General features: G+C 44.3%; 1 protein-coding gene and 1 non-coding gene across 2 annotated transcripts; both read left to right on the plus strand.

The window, feature by feature from the left end:
- The first annotated feature begins 351 nt into the window (after positions 1–351).
- LOC142527037 (uncharacterized) lies at positions 352–5,150 on the plus strand. The gene is made up of 6 exons (XM_075631742.1): positions 352–790; positions 1,013–1,635; positions 1,735–1,971; positions 2,082–2,136; positions 2,183–4,053; positions 4,620–5,150. Exons 1-6 carry the CDS (start codon positions 352–354, stop codon positions 5,148–5,150), a joined length of 3,756 nt encoding a protein of 1,251 aa, XP_075487857.1.
- Positions 5,151–20,262: 15,112 nt separating this feature from the next.
- LOC142528145 (small nucleolar RNA R71) lies at positions 20,263–20,369 on the plus strand. Its single transcript, XR_012815627.1, has one exon. It is a non-coding gene; the product is annotated as a small nucleolar RNA R71 (small nucleolar RNA).
- The last annotated feature ends 1,405 nt before the right edge of the window (positions 20,370–21,774 follow it).

Consider the following 21,774-nt stretch of genomic DNA (forward strand, 5'->3'; position numbering starts at 1 on the left):
TATTGGGGTCCCGTCTACTAGTGAGTTGCCTGTGTTTGGCTCTCTGGGGCCTTGTACTTTGAATCACAGTAGTCATTCCATCCCCTCTGTTCCTTTGTCTCCTGATGATGCCTCCTCTACGGTAGAGGAATTGGTTGCTAGGCAGGGTCCTTCTGTCAGTGAGCTGGTCTTCCGGCTGGAATCTGCTGGAGATACTGATCAGGAATTCGATCGGCATTCTGAGTCGGGTGATGGCTGTAGGTCTGAAGGTCGTATTCTGGATGCTGATATGGGGGATATTAAGAAAAGGAAGGAGAATGCTTTTCATAGGTCGCGTAAAAAGCGACAGGGTGGTTCTGGTGCCCATTCTCCATGAATTTTCTCATATGGAATGTCAGGGGGCTCCGGAGCTCGGAGTCTCAACAAAGGCTACATGCCCACGTTAAAGATAAGAGAGTCAAGATCTTGGCTATTTTGGAACCCATGATTGATCTGGATGTTCGTTTTATGACTCGTCGTTTTGGTTTTTCTCGAGTTATATCGAACTCCTCGGGTCATATCTGGGTTTTCTTTGCTGAGGATGTCATGGTTGAGTGTCTTTTTGATCACACTCAATTCCTTCACTTCCGGGTTTCTGCTACTTTTTTGCCGACCACTGTCTTTTGTTCCTTTGTTTATGCTAAGTGTGACTACATTGAGCGCAGACAGCTTTGGAATTCTTTGCTTCAGGTTAAGCCTGCTCAGGGTCCTTGGCTTGTTGGTGGCGACTTTAATGTAGTCAGGAATTCGTCGGAGTGTTTGGGTTCTTCTGGTGGGCGGTTGCTTCCCATGGAAGAATTTAATCACTTTATTTTGGATTCTGGGTTAGTAGATGCTGGTTTTGAGGGGTCTTCGTTCACGTGGACGAACAAGACCATTTGGAAGCGTCTTGATCGGGTTTTTGTGTCTATTGATTGGGGTGACCATTTTCATTCTATTCGTGTGGAGCACCTCATTCGTACGGTCTCTGACCATTGTCCTCTTTTTGTGTCAGTCCCGGTCTTTGCTAGTGGGCCGAGTTCTTTTCGCTTTCAGAGCATGTGGCTCAGGCACCATGGTTTTTTGCAGACGGTGAGGCTTAATTGGAATTTACCGTGTCATTTGAACGGTATGCCCCGTCTTTTTGTGAAATTGAAGCGCCTCAAAAGCCATCTGAAGTGGTGGAATAAGAGTGTTTTTGGTGATCTTTTTGCCAAACTTGCTGAGGCGGAGCAGGCTGTCCGGATTGCTGAGGCAGATTGCGAGGCTGCTCCTTCGGATTTGCATTGGACTAGTTTGTCCAATTGCAATGCCGATCTTGCTAGGGTTACCGCCATGGAGGCGGATTTTTGGCGGCAAAAAGCCGCTTGTAGGTGGTTAGAGGATGGTGAGAGGAACACCAAACTCTTCCACAATATGGTCAAGAAAAAAAGGGTGGCTAATAAAATCTTTCGTATTTGGGATAATGGCTCTTGCATTACTTCCCCTGAGCTTATTCAGCAGTCTGGGGCCGCCTTTTTTCAAAACCTGCTTACTGGGGATCCTTTTGTGCTTTCTTGCCCAGATTTTTCTGATTTCCCCTTGGTGATCTCGGATTTGGAGAACGCAAATATTGCTGCCCCTCCTTCTTTGGAGGAGGTGCGGGCGACTGTTTTCTCCATTCATCGTGATAGTGTGGCGGGGCCTGATGGATTCTCTTCGGCCTTCTTTCAGCATTGCTGGGAGATTGTCCATCAGGATGTTTTTGATGCGGTCCTGGATTTCTTTCGGGGTAGTCCCTTGCCACAGGGGTTTACTGCCACCACGATCACATTGATTCCCAAAGTCATGGGTGCTCAGGCTTGGTCGGACTTTCGTCCTATCAGCTTGTGTAATGTGACTAATAAGATAATTTCCAAACTTTTATATTCTCGGCTGAAGGAGGTGGCGGAGAGGCTGGTTTCGTGGAATCAGAGTGGCTTTGTTCCAGGGCGGGTGATTTCGGATAATATCCTCCTTGCTCAAGAGCTCACTCATAGTCTTTCTCTCCCCACCCGTGGTGGCAATGTTATTTTGAAACTGGATATGGCTAAAGCTTATGATAGGGTCCAATGGTCTTTTCTGTTGGATGTCTTGAGGCATTATGGCTTTTCAGAGCAGGTAGTGTCGATGATATCTGCCTGCATTTCTCATTGCCAATTTTCAGTTAATATCAATGGTTCACTCACTGGATTCTTTGGATCCACTAGGGGTCTCCGGCAGGGCGACCCTTTGTCCCCACTTCTTTTCATTTTGGGGGCAGAGTACCTTTCGCGTGGTCTTGATCGTCTTTATCGTCAGTATCCTGCGATTAGGTACCGATCTGGTTGTGATCTCCTTCTTTCCCACCTGGCCTATGCTGATGATATCATTATTTTTGCCAATGGTGGGACTCGTGAGATGAACAGTCTCATGGATTTTTTGCATCACTATGAAAACTGCTCGGGGCAGTTGGTGAATGCAGTTAAGAGTGTCATTATTTTGCCTCCGAGGTGTTCTGGTCGTACTCGTTCCCGTCTCCTTCGTATCACTGGGTTTGGGGAGGGTTGTTTTCCTATCAAATACCTCGGAGTTCCTTTGTTTCGTGGGAATAGAGTTTGCTCTCTTTTTGATCCCCTTGTGCAGATGGTGAGTAAGAAGTTGGAGGGTTGGGAGCTTAAAACTCTTTCCCCGGGGAGCCGTATGACTCTCCTTAGGAGTGTCCTCCTTTCGGTTCCCATTTACATGTTCCAGGTAGTCCAGCCACCTCTGGCAGTTATGGAGAGGCTTGAGAATGTTTTCAATGGTTTCCTGTGGGGATCCAGATCCTTGGATAAGAAATGGCATTGGGCGAGGTGGTCTCGTGCATGTCTTCCTGTCTCTGAAGGGGGTCTTGGATTTCGCAGGCTCAAAGATATTGTGGATAGCTTCTCCATTAAATTATGGTTTCGTTTTCGTCAAGGTTCATCCCTATGGGCCAAATTCATGATGAGAAAATACTGCCAGTTGGTGCATCCAGCTTATGTTTCATCTGCTGGGTTCATTTCTCCCACTTGGCGTCGTTTGCTTAAGATTAGGGCTCGTGCTGAATCTGGCATTCGATGGAGAATTGGGGTGGGAGATGTTGCTTTTTGGGATGACATCTGGTGTGGGGATGTTCCCTTGTCTAGTCAGGTCCTGCTTAGGGGGGATCGGGGTGTCCGTGTTTCTCACTTTCTTTCAGATGGGGCTTGGGATTTTGACCTCCTCTGCTCAGTTGTCCCACCCTCTGTTGCTGAGACTATTACTCTGATCCCTATTGCATCGGGGGAGCCCGATTCGGCTATTTGGGTGCATAGTTCTGACGGTGTTTTTTCGCTGAAATCCGCATGGGAGCTTGTCCGCTTGAGAGACCAAGTTTCTGATATCTTCACTCCTTGCTGGGGCAGTTGGCTGAGGCCTACTATGTCTTTCTTCCTCTGGAGGTTTTGGCATCAATGGCTTCCAGTTGACGATGTGCTCCAGCGTCGTGGTTTCGAGCTGGCGTCTAAATGTCAGTGTTGTGAGATGCCTGAGACATTCACGCACATATTCATTGATAGCCCTCTTGCCAGGTCTGTATGGCATTACTTTGGGGCTGTTTTTCATGTCCGTATTCCCCTTACCAGTGATTTCAGACTCTTCCTCAGTGCTTGGAAGAGGCATCCGGGGTGGACTCCTAGGGGCCACGTGAAGGAGTTTTTGCCTTTCATTGTTTTATGGTTTCTCTGGACGGCTCGTAACGATGCGAAACACCGTCATTTGCACATTTCCGCGGAGACTGTTAAGTCTCAGATTTTGTCTTATTTGCGCCTCGCTCACGCTGCGTCTACTGTTAAGCCCATGCACTGGCGGGGTGTTTTGCAGGCTGCGACGGCTATGGGGATTTTTGTTCAGTTGCGTAGGGCTCGTAAACTGACGATTGTTCGTTGGTTGCGGCCGCCGTTCGGGTGTTTTAAATTGAATGTAGATGGGAGTTCGAGAGGTAGTCCTGGGGACTCTACTGTTGGTGGGGTTGTTCGTGACTCTTCTGGGCATGTGGTGGTTTCTTTCAGTGAGTTCATTGGAGTTGGGACCAATGTCCGGGCAGAATTATGGGCTATTTGGAGGGGTCTTCTCATTTCTTCTGATCTTCATCTCTTCCCTCTTTGGATTGAGACTGACTCTTGGATTTCCATTCTTTTACTTCGTTCTCGTCGCTGCTGCTAGGATCTTGAACATTTTGTTACACGGATTCTTTTGTTGATGAGGGGGCGATCTGTTCATTTATCGCATATTTACCGGGAAGGGAATTCTGTGGCGGATGCCTTGGCGGCGAGGGCTCATACTTTTAGGCAGTACACCTTAGAGTTAGGTCCTTCCCTACCTCCAGACATCTCCACCCTTGCTAGATCTGATCATTCTGGGCTTCCATACCTCAGAAACAGATCCTCTTAGCCATTTGCAGCCCCTTCTTCTTTTTTGGATCTCTTTCTTTATGGTCTCTGGCTCTATATCTATTTATATCTATATACATATATATATATATATATATATATATTTTATTGCAGGTTAGTGTACTTGGAGGTTGTTTTTCACTTCCGTATGGTATGTGCAAGTGGGTCCAGACACTTGCACATGATGTGTGTATTCTTGTTTGTTCTGAGTGGGTCTCTGCCCTATTTCTGTTGGTGCTTTCCTTTGGCACATTCATGGTTCCTGGAGGGCGTTTACTGCTGGTTCTCCTTGGCCGCCGTATCAGTTATTGTAGAGGTGTTTGCTGGATGTCATGGTGGATTCATGGGGTGCTTTCTAAAGGATCCTCTGCTTCTTATGACATGTTCGTCAGACTCCTACTTCATGGGATCGAGATCTCTGCTCTTTTGATTCAGATGCTAGATATCTTTTGTTCTGGCGGGATTGCGATCTATATATTACTCTGTGATCGCCATTGTATAGTGGCTTCCTGGCCAGATTTTCTTTTGACTAGTGGGTTTGGTACAGTTGACAGCTACCAGATTATATTTATATTGACAGATTGGACTCTCCAGGATGATAGCTCCGGGATGAGAGCTTTTGCATGGACTCTGCGATCATCTCGCCATTATCATTTTGTCTTCCTCAGCATGTGGTTCATAGCGCTTCTCCTTTTTGATTAGTTGTTGCTGCTTATTTGGTAGTCTTCTAGGGTTCGTTTTGCTTTTGTAATTCCTTCCCTAGGTTGCTTTGTATTTATGTTTCTACTGCTTTAGCCTTTTTGAGGAGGTTATGGTTTTATCCACCTCCTCTTTTAGGTTTTTTTTTCTGTATTCTGTATTTTGTTACTGTTTATTTTGTGGATATATACAGGTAGGGGTCTGCCTAACCCCCCCGCATCCGGCGGTGTTTTCCGGAAAAAAAAAAAAAAAAAAAAAACCCTAAACCCTAAACCCTAAACAAAAAAACCATTTGCTCCCAAAAAAATTTTCTCTGAAAAAACACACAGTAAAAGGTGAGAAAAAACACACTAAACCCGTCACTATTCACGCCCTACCCACCGCCATGCCACCGCCGCCGGATCCCGGCCGGCCAACCACACCATCTGAACCGCCACCTCACGACGACCCTCCCTACAAAATTTCAGCTCAAATGGAGTCCGATTACCCATTCATTTCTCCGGTCAAAATCGCGGCGGTTTCTTCCCCGTCGTCGGCGCCGGCAACCGTCGCTCCTCCTGGAACGGGCCATACATCATTCTCTTCGCCTCACCCTCCCCTTTCATTTCCGGCACCTGCGCGACCGTCCAGTTACCCCGTTCCGGCGTCATCTCCGTTCAAAGCTCCGCAGTCACTGTTCACTGCGCAGCCGTCGCTTGTTTCGTCGATTCCGGCCAACTCCGACATCCAATGTTCCATCCCGACCCCGATCTGTGACCCTCTCGTCCAGACGATTCCAATGGTTCATGAATCACTCCAATCGGAGTTCAAATCAGCCGTGAATTTCAGATCTAAGAACTCGCCGTTGGACGCCTCACTGCCGTCTTTCTCACCGCCGATTTCAGGCACTATTCCGGCTTCTTTCTTCAATTCCTCTTTAGGGGTTGATCGTCCAGGTATGGGTCGCGTTTTGCCATCTTCAATTTCTGGTTTCCGGCCACCGGTCGGAAACGCCCAATTTCTAGGGCAAAGACGAGTTTCTTCACATCCTTTGGTTAAATCGGACCCTCCAATGCCCGAGTCTGCACGAATTGGTCCCGGTTCTGGACTCCCCTCACCGTCGCCGGTCCATGGTGGTGCTCCGGTAGGTGACTCACGAGTCAACTCGGTCGAGTCGAATCACCGTGAAGGACGAATTGACTCGGCAGTCAACCCTTGTGCTGAAACGGTCAAACCAGGTACGCGTGTTCCTATTCCGCTTACTGTCTCATTTCGTGATATCCTGACTCCACCATCCCCTCGGACGGCCAAAAAAAGCTTTGATGAGTTGCACAACTCTATGAATGACATGCCTGTGCCGACTCTTCGAAATGGAAAACCGGGTATTCTCTTCCCGGATGAGGTTATTTCTACCCTCGCAGAACCTTTCAAATTTGCTTTGGTTGGAAAAATTTCAGGGAATCGATCTCTAGTTCCAAATTCTGGTATTTCTGCGGCTTTTGCTAAATTGGGACTAGTTAGATCTTTTGACTTAAAGTTCATGCCTCGGGGTTTTCTTGTTCTCACTCTTGCTTGTGAAGAAGACTATGCGTTCTTTTGGACCAAGGGGGTTATGCAGGTTGGACCTCTGTCGGTCCGCTTCTCTAAGTGGACGCCAGAGTTTAATCTTCAGGAGGAGTCACCCATTGCCCCAGTTTGGATCCGCTTCCCGGGTCTTCCCCTTCATTTGTTTTCTAAGCAAAGTCTCTTTGCTTTGGCCAAAATTGTTGGGAAACCGGTGAAGATGGATGATCATACTGCAGATTCTTCTCGAGGCGCTTTTGCTCGCGTCTGTGTTGAAATTAATGTGCTCGAACCGCCAGTCAAAGAGATTTGGGTGGGTTGGGGTGATCATGCTCAAGAAATTGAAGTCATTTATGAGCGAATCCCCGGGTACTGCATGGATTGCAAAATGCTGGGTCATTCGACCAGTGTTTGTTATTCCCATGGAAAAAATCCCAAACCTGTTCGTCCTAAGCCTGCTGACCGTGCTTCTGGCCAGTCTCCCCCATCTACAGAGTCTGCCCCTCCAGGGGGTGTTAATTCTGGTTTTAATTTGGGGACCCAGCCTCAGCTTCAGAAAACTGGCACGGGTCCCAGACGTAGAGGGAGAAAGAGGCCAGTTCGGCAGGTTCTTCCAAGAAAGAATCCTCTTGAGTTGAATCCTTTTGAGGTGCTCTCGCATGGGCAGGACGCGGAGCCTGATCCTGTTGGATTAGATTGTGTTGATATGGACCCTCCATGTGGTCATCTGGAGGATGCCGGTGTTGGGTCTTCTGGAAAGGATCCTTTGGAGTCTGTTCTTGTTGAGGGTGTGATCCTCAGTGATGAGGTTATTGATGGAGGGTTACAGTTGGATGATTGTGTGGATGGTATTGGGGTCCCGTCTACTAGTGAGTTGCCTGTGTTTGGCTCTCTGGGGCCTTGTACTTTGAATCACAGTAGTCATTCCATCCCCTCTGTTCCTTTGTCTCCTGATGATGCCTCCTCTACGGTAGAGGAATTGGTTGCTAGGCAGGGTCCTTCTGTCAGTGAGCTGGTCTTCCGGCTGGAATCTGCTGGAGATACTGATCAGGAATTCGATCGGCATTCTGAGTCGGGTGATGGCTGTATGTCTGAAGGTCGTATTCTGGATGCTGATATGGGGGATATTAAGAAAAGGAAGGAGAATGCTTTTCATAGGTCGCGTAAAAAGCGACAGGGTGGTTCTGGTGCCCATTCTCCATGAATTTTCTCATATGGAATGTCAGGGGGCTCCGGAGCTCGGAGTCTCAACAAAGGCTACATGCCCATGTTAAAGATAAGAGAGTCAAGATCTTGGCTATTTTGGAACCCATGATTGATCTGGATGTTCGTTTTATGACTCGTCGTTTTGGTTTTTCTCGAGTTATATCGAACTCCTCGGGTCATATCTGGGTTTTCTTTGCTGAGGATGTCATGGTTGAGTGTCTTTTTGATCACACTCAATTCCTTCACTTCCGGGTTTCTGCTACTTTTTTGCCGACCACTGTCTTTTGTTCCTTTGTTTATGCTAAGTGTGACTACATTGAGCGCAGACAGCTTTGGAATTCTTTGCTTCAGGTTAAGCCTGCTCAGGGTCCTTGGCTTGTTGGTGGCGACTTTAATGTAGTCAGGAATTCGTCGGAGTGTTTGGGTTCTTCTGGTGGGCGGTTGCTTCCCATGGAAGAATTTAATCACTTTATTTTGGATTCTGGGTTAGTAGATGCTGGTTTTGAGGGGTCTTCGTTCACGTGGACGAACAAGACCATTTGGAAGCGTCTTGATCGGGTTTTTGTGTCTATTGATTGGGGTGACCATTTTCATTCTATTCGTGTGGAGCACCTCATTCGTACGGTCTCTGACCATTGTCCTCTTTTTGTGTCAGTCCCGGTCTTTGCTAGTGGGCCGAGTTCTTTTCGCTTTCAGAGCATGTGGCTCAGGCACCATGGTTTTTTGCAGACGGTGAGGCTTAATTGGAATTTACCGTGTCATTTGAACGGTATGCCCCGTCTTTTTGTGAAATTGAAGCGCCTCAAAAGCCATCTGAAGTGGTGGAATAAGAGTGTTTTTGGTGATCTTTTTGCCAAACTTGCTGAGGCGGAGCAGGCTGTCCGGATTGCTGAGGCAGATTGCGAGGCTGCTCCTTCGGATTTGCATTGGACTAGTTTGTCCAATTGCAATGCCGATCTTGCTAGGGTTACCGCCATGGAGGCGGATTTTTGGCGGCAAAAAGCCGCTTGTAGGTGGTTAGAGGATGGTGAGAGGAACACCAAACTCTTCCACAATATGGTCAAGAAAAAAAGGGTGGCTAATAAAATCTTTCGTATTTGGGATAATGGCTCTTGCATTACTTCCCCTGAGCTTATTCAGCAGTCTGGGGCCGCCTTTTTTCAAAACCTGCTTACTGGGGATCCTTTTGTGCTTTCTTGCCCAGATTTTTCTGATTTCCCCTTGGTGATCTCGGATTTGGAGAACGCAAATATTGCTGCCCCTCCTTCTTTGGAGGAGGTGCGGGCGACTGTTTTCTCCATTCATCGTGATAGTGTGGCGGGGCCTGATGGATTCTCTTCGGCCTTCTTTCAGCATTGCTGGGAGATTGTCCATCAGGATGTTTTTGATGCGGTCCTGGATTTCTTTCGGGGTAGTCCCTTGCCACAGGGGTTTACTGCCACCACGATCACATTGATTCCCAAAGTCATGGGTGCTCAGGCTTGGTCGGACTTTCGTCCTATCAGCTTGTGTAATGTGACTAATAAGATAATTTCCAAACTTTTATATTCTCGGCTGAAGGAGGTGGCGGAGAGGCTGGTTTCGTGGAATCAGAGTGGCTTTGTTCCAGGGCGGGTGATTTCGGATAATATCCTCCTTGCTCAAGAGCTCACTCATAGTCTTTCTCTCCCCACCCGTGGTGGCAATGTTATTTTGAAACTGGATATGGCTAAAGCTTATGATAGGGTCCAATGGTCTTTTCTGTTGGATGTCTTGAGGCATTATGGCTTTTCAGAGCAGGTAGTGTCGATGATATCTGCCTGCATTTCTCATTGCCAATTTTCAGTTAATATCAATGGTTCACTCACTGGATTCTTTGGATCCACTAGGGGTCTCCGGCAGGGCGACCCTTTGTCCCCACTTCTTTTCATTTTGGGGGCAGAGTACCTTTCGCGTGGTCTTGATCGTCTTTATCGTCAGTATCCTGCGATTAGGTACCGATCTGGTTGTGATCTCCTTCTTTCCCACCTGGCCTATGCTGATGATATCATTATTTTTGCCAATGGTGGGACTCGTGAGATGAACAGTCTCATGGATTTTTTGCATCACTATGAAAACTGCTCGGGGCAGTTGGTGAATGCAGTTAAGAGTGTCATTATTTTGCCTCCGAGGTGTTCTGGTCGTACTCGTTCCCGTCTCCTTCGTATCACTGGGTTTGGGGAGGGTTGTTTTCCTATCAAATACCTCGGAGTTCCTTTGTTTCGTGGGAATAGAGTTTGCTCTCTTTTTGATCCCCTTGTGCAGATGGTGAGTAAGAAGTTGGAGGGTTGGGAGCTTAAAACTCTTTCCCCGGGGAGCCGTATGACTCTCCTTAGGAGTGTCCTCCTTTCGGTTCCCATTTACATGTTCCAGGTAGTCCAGCCACCTCTGGCAGTTATGGAGAGGCTTGAGAATGTTTTCAATGGTTTCCTGTGGGGATCCAGATCCTTGGATAAGAAATGGCATTGGGCGAGGTGGTCTCGTGCATGTCTTCCTGTCTCTGAAGGGGGTCTTGGATTTCGCAGGCTCAAAGATATTGTGGATAGCTTCTCCATTAAATTATGGTTTCGTTTTCGTCAAGGTTCATCCCTATGGGCCAAATTCATGATGAGAAAATACTGCCAGTTGGTGCATCCAGCTTATGTTTCATCTGCTGGGTTCATTTCTCCCACTTGGCGTCGTTTGCTTAAGATTAGGGCTCGTGCTGAATCTGGCATTCGATGGAGAATTGGGGTGGGAGATGTTGCTTTTTGGGATGACATCTGGTGTGGGGATGTTCCCTTGTCTAGTCAGGTCCTGCTTAGGGGGGATCGGGGTGTCCGTGTTTCTCACTTTCTTTCAGATGGGGCTTGGGATTTTGACCTCCTCTGCTCAGTTGTCCCACCCTCTGTTGCTGAGACTATTACTCTGATCCCTATTGCATCGGGGGAGCCCGATTCGGCTATTTGGGTGCATAGTTCTGACGGTGTTTTTTTCGCTGAAATCCGCATGGGAGCTTGTCCGCTTGAGAGACCAAGTTTCTGATATCTTCACTCCTTGCTGGGGCAGTTGGCTGAGGCCTACTATGTCTTTTTTCCTCTGGAGGTTTTGGCATCAATGGCTTCCAGTTGACGATGTGCTCCAGCGTCGTGGTTTCGAGCTGGCGTCTAAATGTCAGTGTTGTGAGATGCCTGAGACATTCACGCACATTTTCATTGATAGCCCTCTTGCCAGGTCTGTATGGCATTACTTTGGGGCTGTTTTTCATGTCCGTATTCCCCTTACCAGTGATTTCAGACTCTTCCTCAGTGCTTGGAAGAGGCATCCGGGGTGGACTCCTAGGGGCCACGTGAAGGAGTTTTTGCCTTTCATTGTTTTATGGTTTCTCTGGACGGCTCGTAACGATGCGAAACACCGTCATTTGCACATTTCCGCGGAGACTGTTAAGTCTCAGATTTTGTCTTATTTGCGCCTCGCTCACGCTGCGTCTACTGTTAAGCCCATGCACTGGCGGGGTGTTTTGCAGGCTGCGACGGCTATGGGGATTTTTGTTCAGTTGCGTAGGGCTCGTAAACTGACGATTGTTCGTTGGTTGCGGCCGCCGTTCGGGTGTTTTAAATTGAATGTAGATGGGAGTTCGAGAGGTAGTCCTGGGGACTCTACTGTTGGTGGGGTTGTTCGTGACTCTTCTGGGCATGTGGTGGTTTCTTTCAGTGAGTTCATTGGAGTTGGGACCAATGTCCGGGCAGAATTATGGGCTATTTGGAGGGGTCTTCTCATTTCTTCTGATCTTCATCTCTTCCCTCTTTGGATTGAGACTGACTCTTGGATTTCCATTCTTTTACTTCGTTCTCGTCGCTGCTGCTAGGATCTTGAACATTTTGTTACACGGATTCTTTTGTTGATGAGGGGGCGATCTGTTCATTTATCGCATATTTACCGGGAAGGGAATTCTGTGGCGGATGCCTTGGCGGCGAGGGCTCATACTTTTAGGCAGTACACCTTAGAGTTAGGTCCTTCCCTACCTCCAGACATCTCCACCCTTGCTAGATCTGATCATTCTGGGCTTCCATACCTCAGAAACAGATCCTCTTAGCCATTTGCAGCCCCTTCTTCTTTTTTGGATCTCTTTCTTTATGGTCTCTGGCTCTATATCTATTTATATCTATATACATATATATATATATATATATATATATATTTTATTGCAGGTTAGTGTACTTGGAGGTTGTTTTTCACTTCCGTATGGTCTGTGCAAGTGGGTCCAGACACTTGCACATGATGTGTGTATTCTTGTTTGTTCTGAGTGGGTCTCTGCCCTATTTCTGTTGGTGCTTTCCTTTGGCACATTCATGGTTCCTGGAGGGCGTTTACTGCTGGTTCTCCTTGGCCGCCGTATCAGTTATTGTAGAGGTGTTTGCTGGATGTCATGGTGGATTCATGGGGTGCTTTCTAAAGGATCCTCTGCTTCTTATGACATGTTCGTCAGACTCCTACTTCATGGGATCGAGATCTCTGCTCTTTTGATTCAGATGCTAGATATCTTTTGTTCTGGCGGGATTGCGATCTATATATTACTCTGTGATCGCCATTGTATAGTGGCTTCCTGGCCAGATTTTCTTTTGACTAGTGGGTTTGGTACAGTTGACAGCTACCAGATTATATTTATATTGACAGATTGGACTCTCCAGGATGATAGCTCCGGGATGAGAGCTTTTGCATGGACTCTGCGATCATCTCGCCATTATCATTTTGTCTTCCTCAGCATGTGGTTCATAGCGCTTCTCCTTTTTGATTAGTTGTTGCCGCTTATTTGGTAGTCTTCTAGGGTTCGTTTTGCTTTTGTAATTCCTTCCCTAGGTTGCTTTGTATTTATGTTTCTACTGCTTTAGCCTTTTTGAGGAGGTTATGGTTTTATCCACCTCCTCTTTTAGGATTTTTTTTCTGTATTCTGTATTTTGTTACTGTTTATTTTGTGGATATATACAGGTAGAAGTCTGCCTAACCCCCCGCATCCGGCGGTGTTTTCCGGAAAAAAAAAAAAAAAAAAAAAAAACCCTAAACCCTAAACCCTAAACCCCAAACCCCAACCCCAAACCCCAACCCCAAACCCCAAACCCCTAACCCCAAACCCGAAACCCGAAACCCCCAAACCCGAAACCCGAAACCCCCAACCCCTGAACCCTGAACCCGGAACCCTGAACCCTGAACCCGAACCCCGAACCCCGAACCCTAAAACCCTAAAACCCTAAAACCCTAAACCCTAAACCCTACTAAAGATGACGATGAATGACGGCCACGACGCGTGGAAATCTCGAGGTCTTCGAAATCTCCTTTGCTCCTAGCCTCCTCTCCAAGAAAAATAATGAAAAGTCTGATAAAGTGTGTCAAAAACGGCTGATCTCGTGTGTTAGGTCTTGGTGTAGAATAGAGTCCCTCAAAATTTGGAAACAAATCTTTCTCAATCTCGCTTCTCGCTAGGGCGGTATATTTTGACCGCCCTAGCGAGAGGTCCTCGAATAAGCTTCCTCGAGCATGTCCCTGGTTTCGCTGGTGGCCGCCCTAGCGAGACACTTGCGCAAAATAATCCTCGGCCAGACCACAATGCTCGCTAGGGCGGTCACTTTTGACCGTCCTAGCGAGACCTCTTCGATATTATGCCAAAGTTTCTCCCACTTTTTGGTTCAATTCCTACAAAATAACCACAGAATACACGAGATTAGTCAAATGCTCAATAATGCTAAAAAAAATGCAAAATTCAACTAAAACAAACTAATATGATGCATGAACGCGACTCAAAACCAACACTAAAAACACGTAAAAACGAGTCCTATCAACCCCCTCATACTAACCTTTTGCTCGCCCTCGAGCAAAATAGGTTAAAGCACGAGATTCTAAACAAACACAACAAACACAAAATACTCAAACAAGAAATAACCAACACAAGTAAATGTCAATGGTGAGTTAACACTTTTATGCTCATGCCTCAGTGAACTTTCCCACATACAAATCATAATCAAGTCAAATCACAAACGAATACTTATTCTCATCTACACATAAATCTCGACACGAATTTGAACGTGTGTGTGTGTTATGATGGGTCTAGTCATTCGTACTTCAAATAGATCAATCATCCGATCATGCGAGTCACTCAATTAGCACTTCAATACAAGTCTCACTAGCATGCACCCCCGTGTCCATTTATCACTAACCATAATTTGAACTTTATTCGATTCTTAAGTGCAGAGAAGGGTGTCGAAAAGAAGGAAAATAAGCTCAAGTGGCTAACAGTCGGGAGTACACCGATCATTTTCATTGTGCAATCGTCAAGACTTTTCGTCTGACTTTCCTCGTCTCCTTACATCTCCAACTTTTAGCCCAGGAATAGAATTTCATTCCTTTTATTTCGGCTCCCCCTCACCTTACATCTCCACCAATTTTTTCTTTTCGATATAATTTTTTTTTTTGATGCACAATTTTCACACGTGTACTCCCTAGGCTAAGAATATATACTTTGGATTACAGCTGGTTAGGAGTATGATATTTTAATTCAGTGCATTGAAAAAGGGGGTATATGTAAAGTTCAAGGCAAATCACATGTTCTCATTCAAGGTCCCAATTAGTGACTTATTTTCACGGGTTTACATGCTAAATCAACTCATAAATGATGCCTTTCAAGTTAACCACACAAAACATTCAAATTTCACCATTATTCTTACAAAATTCTAGTCCCCACACATATGTGCTCAAAAAGTTCAACTTTGTGCCAAAATTCATGCTTTAACAATCAACAGTACCATTCATGAGGTGACCCAATCAATACTTTTGTATACTATCAATTCAACATCATCATTGGCTCATACACTATGTCTTCTCACCATAAACGACACCAAACATGCAATACTATAACAGACTAAAAACAACCAACTCAACACAAGCAATACTAACAACACCAAATAAACTCCCATAACTGAAAATTGACACCACCAAAGTAATATAAACTCCACCAAACAAAAGAAATGCTACGAATTTAAAACCAATTAACTAAGAAAACATAACAATCTACCCCCTCATACTAGAGTTGTGCAATGCCCTCATTGCACAAAACGAAACAAACACTAAAAACATAAAAACTCATGAATGTGAAGGCAAAGACAGAATATGCAAAATAAAAAGAAAGGGGAAACAGTAAACTCCCCTAATCAGAAATCATCCTCTTGGAGTGTATGGACCAAGATTGAGTCTTTGCCCTGAAAAATCACCAAATAATAAGGATTGAGCACAAAAGATGGAGGGGGGGCGCCGAAAATCGGAGGGGAGGAGTAGGGTTCGAAGTGGGGAGGAAAAGAGAAGAGGAAAGTATTTATAATCTGCGCGACTCGCTAGGGCGGTCAAAACTGACCGCCCGAGCGAGAAGTTTTCGGAAAAAAAAAAAAAAATTTGTTAATCTGTGCGACTCGCTAGGGCGGTCAAGTTTTCGGGGAGAAAAATTTTTAATCTGCGCGACTCCGCCCTGGCGAGACGTTTTCGCAAAAGAAGTGTTCGGGAAAAAAATTTGAATGCAATGCCATGCAACTACCTAAATGCAAATGATGTGATTAATAACTAAAAAAAAAATATAATCAAAATCGAAATAAGGAGTAGAAGTAGTTCTCAATTTATAGTCTAGAGCTCGACTCTTCACCCATGTCCTCAATGACTGTCATGGAGCCGAGTGACTCCAATTTGTGGCTCAATTGTGCCACCGATATAGTGCTTCAACCTTTGAGGGTTCACAGTAAATGTCCCTTCCTTGCCATCATGCAACACCACTGCACCCGATGGGAACACCTTGGCTATAGTGAATGGTCCTGACCACCTTGACTTTAGCTTGCCCGGAAAGAGTCGTAATCGAGAGTTGTATACCAACACCGCTTCACCCACTTTGAATTCCCTTCTTATAATGTGTTTGTCATGGGCTCGTTTGGTGCGTTCCTTGTAAGATAGTGCAAGATCATAAGCTCTTCCCCGAAACTCATCTAACTGATTCAACTGCAGCAATCGTTTTTCACCTGCAAGAGCTAAATCAAAGTTTAGTGCTTTGGTCGCCCAATATGCTCTATGCTCTAATTCGACTGGTAGATGACATGCTTTACCAAAAAGCAACCTATATGGTGTAGTGCCTATAGGTGTTTTAAAAGCAGTACGATACGCCCACAAAGCATCATCTAACCGAATGGACCAGCCCTTCCTATTCACATTAATCGTCTTCTCTAAAATCCTCTTAATATCTCGATTGGATACTTCAACTTGTCCACTAGTTTGGGGATGGTATGGAGTGGAAACCTTGTTGGTGACACCATATTTGCCCAACAGTTTATCAAAAATTTTGTTGCAAAAGTGGGTGCCACCATCACTTATGATTGCACGTGGTGCACCAAATCGATTAAAAATATGTTTCTTCAAAAATTTTAACACCACTTGTGCATCATTAGTGGCACAAGCCTCTGTCTCCACCCATTTAGATACATACTCCACTGCCACCAGAATAAATTTCTTTGCAAAAGACGCAGGAAAAGGACCCATAAAATCAATCCCCCACACATCAAATATTTCACACTCAATAATGTTATTTAAAGGCATCTCATGACGGTTGAAAATATTACCTGTGCGTTGGCATCTATCACAATTGAAAACATACAAACGAGCATCCTTAAAAAGAGTCGGCCAATAGAAGCCACATTCAAGTACCTTAGATGCCGTCCGTATGGGTCCAAAGTGACCACCTACCTCACGGTCATGACAATGGTTCAGAATTTGATTGGTTTCCTCCTCCGCCACACATCTTCTTATCATGGAGTCTGCACAAATCTTAAACAAGAACGGTTCCTCCCAAAAATAATATTTCAGGTCTGAAAAGAATTTCTTTCTTTGGTGAAACAATAAATTAGGTGGAGGTGTGCCAGTGACAAGAAAATTTGCAAAATCGGCATACCAAGGGTACGCATTTACCTCAAGCAATTGTTCATCAGGAAACCAGTCATCTATATCATCGTCACTGCCCTTAATTCTAACATGCTCAAGCCTAGACAGGTGGTCAGCAACTACATTTTCCACACCCTTTTTATCTCGAATTTCGAGATCAAATTCTTGCAATAATAAAATCCACCTAATTAACCTAGGTTTCGCATCTTTCTTAGCAAGCAAGTATTTTAGGGCAGAATGATCTGTATACACAGTTGCTTTAGACAGAACAAGGTATGAATGAAATTTGTCGAAAGCAAATACTATAGCAAGCAATTCCTTTTCAGTAGTAGCGTAATTCAATTGAGCATCATTTAAAGTCTTACTTGCATAGTAGATGGTATGAAATACCTTGTTCTTCCTTTGACCCAGCACCGCACCAATAGCTGTATCACTAGCATCGCACATCACCTCAAACGGTAGCTCCCAATCAGGGACAGTCAGAACAGGTGCTGTCACCAAGCTTTCCTTGAGTATCTCGAATGCATGCAGACAAGTAGAATCAAAATTAAATTCAGCATCTTTCATCAACAAAGAGGATAAAGGTTTAGCAATTTTGGAAAAATCTTTAATGAAACGCCTATAAAAACCAGCATGCCCTAGGAAACTTCTAACTCCTTTTATTGATGAAGGTGAAGGTAAGTTTTTGATTACTTCCACCTTGGCTTTGTCAACCTCAATTCCATTCTCCGATACCTTGTGTCCTAACACAATCCCCTCTTGAACCATAAAATGACACTTCTCCCAATTCAACACCAAATTGCTCTCCTCACATCTAACTAACACCAAGTTCAAATTCTCTAAACATTCATTAAATGAGGAGCCAAAAATAGAGAAGTCATCCATAAAGATTTCAAGGAAATTTTCAGTCATGTCATGAAAGATAGCGGTCATGCATCTTTGAAATGTTGCAGGTGCATTGCATAAACCAAAGGGCATACGCCTAAACGCAAAAGTACCATAAGGGCAAGTTAAAGTAGTTTTCTCTTGGTCCTCAGGTGCAATTGTGATTTGATTGTATCCCGAGTATCCATCTAAAAAGCAATAAAATTCATGACCTGCTAATCGTTCAATCATTTGATCGATAAATGGCAAGGGAAAGTGATCTTTACGGGTTGCATCATTCAATTTCCTATAATCTATGCATACACACCAACCCGTAACAGTTCTAGTGGGAATCAACTCATTTTTTTCATTAGTAATAACAGTAATCCCACCCTTTTTAAGCACACATTGTACAGGACTTACCCACGCACTATCAGAGATAGGATAGATAATACCTGCATCCAGAAGTTTAATTGTTTCAGCTTTTACTACCTCTTGCATCTTTGGATTGAGTCTCCTTTGTGGTTGTGCTAGAGGTGAGTATTTATCTTCCATCAGAATTTTGTGCATGCAGATCGAAGGACTTATCCCTTTTATGTCCGAAACCTTCCAAGCGAACGCTCCTTTATGCTCCTTGAGGACTCCCAAGAGCTTACTCTCCATATCATCTGTCAAAGAAGAGGAAATAATAACAGACAATTTATTATTTTCTCCTAGATATACGTACTTGAGATGTGGAGGTAATGGTTTGAGCTCCAAAGTAGGTGGCTCCTCTAGGCTTGACTTTTGAGGCATTAAATCTTTTCTGTCTCCCAATTCCTCTAGTCTAAGCCTCACTTGCTTTCTCCAAGGTGGAATGGCATTCAAATGAGCTACCATCTCCATCTTTTCCTCATCTAGCTCGTCCTCCTGCTTTTCAGTAGTGAGAGTGGCCTCCAATGGTTCTTTCAATCCATCCTGCACAAAATCACAAACAAGCGAATCCAAGACATCAATACGAAAGCAACTATCATTGTGCATTGTGTGCTTGAGAGTATTGAATACATCTAAAATAATTTCTTCTTCTCCAACTCTCAGTCTCAATTTCCCCTCCTCAACATCAATCAGTGCTTTCCCTGTAGCCAGAAACGGTCTCCCTAGGATTAAAGGCATCTCTAAATCTTCCTTCATGTCAAGTACCACAAAGTCTGTAGGAAAAATAAACTTATCCACTTTCACCAGAACATCTTCGATAATCCCACGTGGATACTTGACAGATCTGTCAGCCAGCTGCAACGACATCCTAGTTGGCTTGGGTTCACCTAATCCCAGTCTCCTAAACACAGAAAAAGGCATCAAATTAATGCTCGCACCAAGATCACATAGAGCTTTATGAAAATTAATGTCACCAATAATGCAAGGTATCGAGAAACTCCCTGGATCTTTTTGCTTCGGAGGCATCTTGTTTTGAACTAAAGCGGAGCAATTTTCGGTCAAATTCACCGTCATATGATCTTCTAGCTTCCGCTTATTTGATAAGATATCTTTCAAGAATTTTGCATAACTTGGTATATTCAATAAAGCATCAGCAAAAGGAATGTTAATATGCAATTTTTTAAATATCTCAAGAAATTTACCAAATTGTGCATCTAATTTAGCTTTCTTCATTGCTGCAGGAAAAGGTGGAGGGATAACAATTTTATTCTGTGCAATAGGTGTAGATGTAGAGTTAGAAGACTTACCTCCTCGATTTTTCACCTCATCCTCACCGTGCTTGGTCTTTTCCTCATTAGACCCGAGTGTTTTTCCACTACGCAATTCCACCGCCTTCACATGTTCTCTTGGGTTAGTTTCCGTGTTGCTTGGTAAAGTTCCTTGCTCCCTATTAGCAATCAGCTTAGCCAATTGTCCAATTTGATTCCCTAACCCCTTTATGGATGCATCTTGGTTCTGAAATCGCGTCTCTGTTGCAGAAATAAATTTAGTCATCATTTGCTCTAAATTGGACTTCTCCTCCCGAGACGGTTCTGGCTTGAATCCTTGGTGCATCACATATGGTGGACCTCTTTGTTGGCGATGTTGGTTGTTTTGACCTCCCCATGAAAAGTTTGGGTGATTCCTCCATCCCGGATTATATGTGTTCGAGTAAGGGTCATTTCTAGGACGGTTCTGGAATCCCACTTGTTTTACCGGTGCTCCCTCAGGCACATAAAATGGATTGCCATCTTGGCAATCCTGCACATCATGCTCACCCCCACACTTATCACAGAAAATTTCTTGCAGACGCATAGCCGACCCACTCATGCTCATCCCATCAATCTTTCTATTCAAAGCCTCTAACTGTGCTGAAACCGCCGACAAATCATTAACTTGATTAACTCCAGCACCTCGTCTCTGCCTATCAGACTGAGGATGATAGCTACTAGCAGCCATCTCCTCCAATAACTCATATCCTTCCTCCGCCGTCTTTCTCAGTAAGTTACCACAGGCAGCAGCATCTATCATAGTACGGTTAGGAGTAAGCAGACCGTAGTAGAAAGTTTGAACAACTAACCCAAGAGGTAGCTCATGGTGTGGACATCTCCTCAACAAGTCCTTGTAGCGCTCCCATGCCTCGTAAAGTGACTCTTGCTCATATTGAGCAAAATTAGTAATGTCGGCTCTGAGCTTCATAGTCTTCGACGGAGGAAAGTACTTGATCATGAACGCCTTTGCCATATCTTCCCATGTAGTAATAGACCATATAGGCAAACAGTTTAACCATGACTTAGCTTTATCTCTCAGTGAAAATGGAAATAAACGCAAACAAACAGCGTCATCAGACACGCCATTAAACTTAAAAGTATCACAAATTTCAAGAAAGTCAGCTATATGAGAATTAGGGTCGTCAAGTGCACTTCCCCCAAATTGGACAGTGTTCTGAATCATCTGAATGATAGCTGGCTTGATCTCAAACTGATTAGCTCGGATGACTGGTCTTACGATGCTTGGACGTGCTCCATCAAGAGACGGCTGTGCATAATCCAACATCGGCATACGCCTTGGCTCCTCTCTTTGTTGATCGCCTTCCATTCTTTCCTTCGCTCTTTGCTGCTGTAGTCGACGTCTAGCTGTGCGTTCGATCTCGGGGTCAAAAGGCTCAAGCTTAAACTCGAGTGATCTTCGCATGCACCACAAGAAAAATCTGCAACACAATGAGAGTATCAAATAACAATAAAATAAATAATACTAAAGAATTTAAATGAAAAATAAAAAATTGTGAATCAACAGTCCCCGGCAACGGCGCCAAAAACTTGATCGAGCAAAACTTGCACAGTGAATAATCCCAAAATTTATTTTATAAATGAAAGCTCAATTTAAATATCGCAAGTGCACGATAGTCAAGTTATAATAAACGTAAGTGAATACGAGTATCGTTCCACAAGGACTGCGTTACACTATTTTTATTTTCAAGTAAAATTTCTTTAGCAACGATAAAATGAATTGATGATTAAACTAATGTAAATTAAACAACTAAAATAATTAAAATGCAAAGAAAACGTACTCAAGACCGCAATGATTAATTTGGATTAAATCAAATGAGAAATGAATTTGTTGGGAATTAGCAGTTCACCTACCACTCGTGTTTAAATAATCACACTCGACTTTTACTCGTGCGTTCGACGGAATTCCCTAGACTAATTAATATACTCTGTCGAGCTATATTAATACAAATCAAAAACATGCAGTACTCAAGTGTCCTCAAATATTTAACAGTTCAAGATTGCATTACATTCTATGGAATCCACTAGCTTTCATTCGGGTGAACTATCAGTATCGACACGTACCCAATTCCGTATATCTATTAAAATTGTAAATCTGTGGTTTATACTATTTGATCGTATTGTTAACTATTCTATCGAACTCATCAACAACATGAAATAATCAAAGGAAGTTAGCTAGGCTTCGATTGAAACAAGAAATAACAATAGCATAAACAAATCACTAATAAAAACGTCGAGAAATAATGTTAAACACCGAGTACGGGGTAGGATCCCCTCAAATCCCAACAAATCTAGAGTTTAGCTACTGAAAT

The sequence above is a fragment of the Primulina tabacum genome, chromosome 15 (genome assembly GCF_025594145.1).
Source record: "Primulina tabacum isolate GXHZ01 chromosome 15, ASM2559414v2, whole genome shotgun sequence".
Lineage (NCBI taxonomy): Eukaryota > Viridiplantae > Streptophyta > Magnoliopsida > Lamiales > Gesneriaceae > Primulina > Primulina tabacum.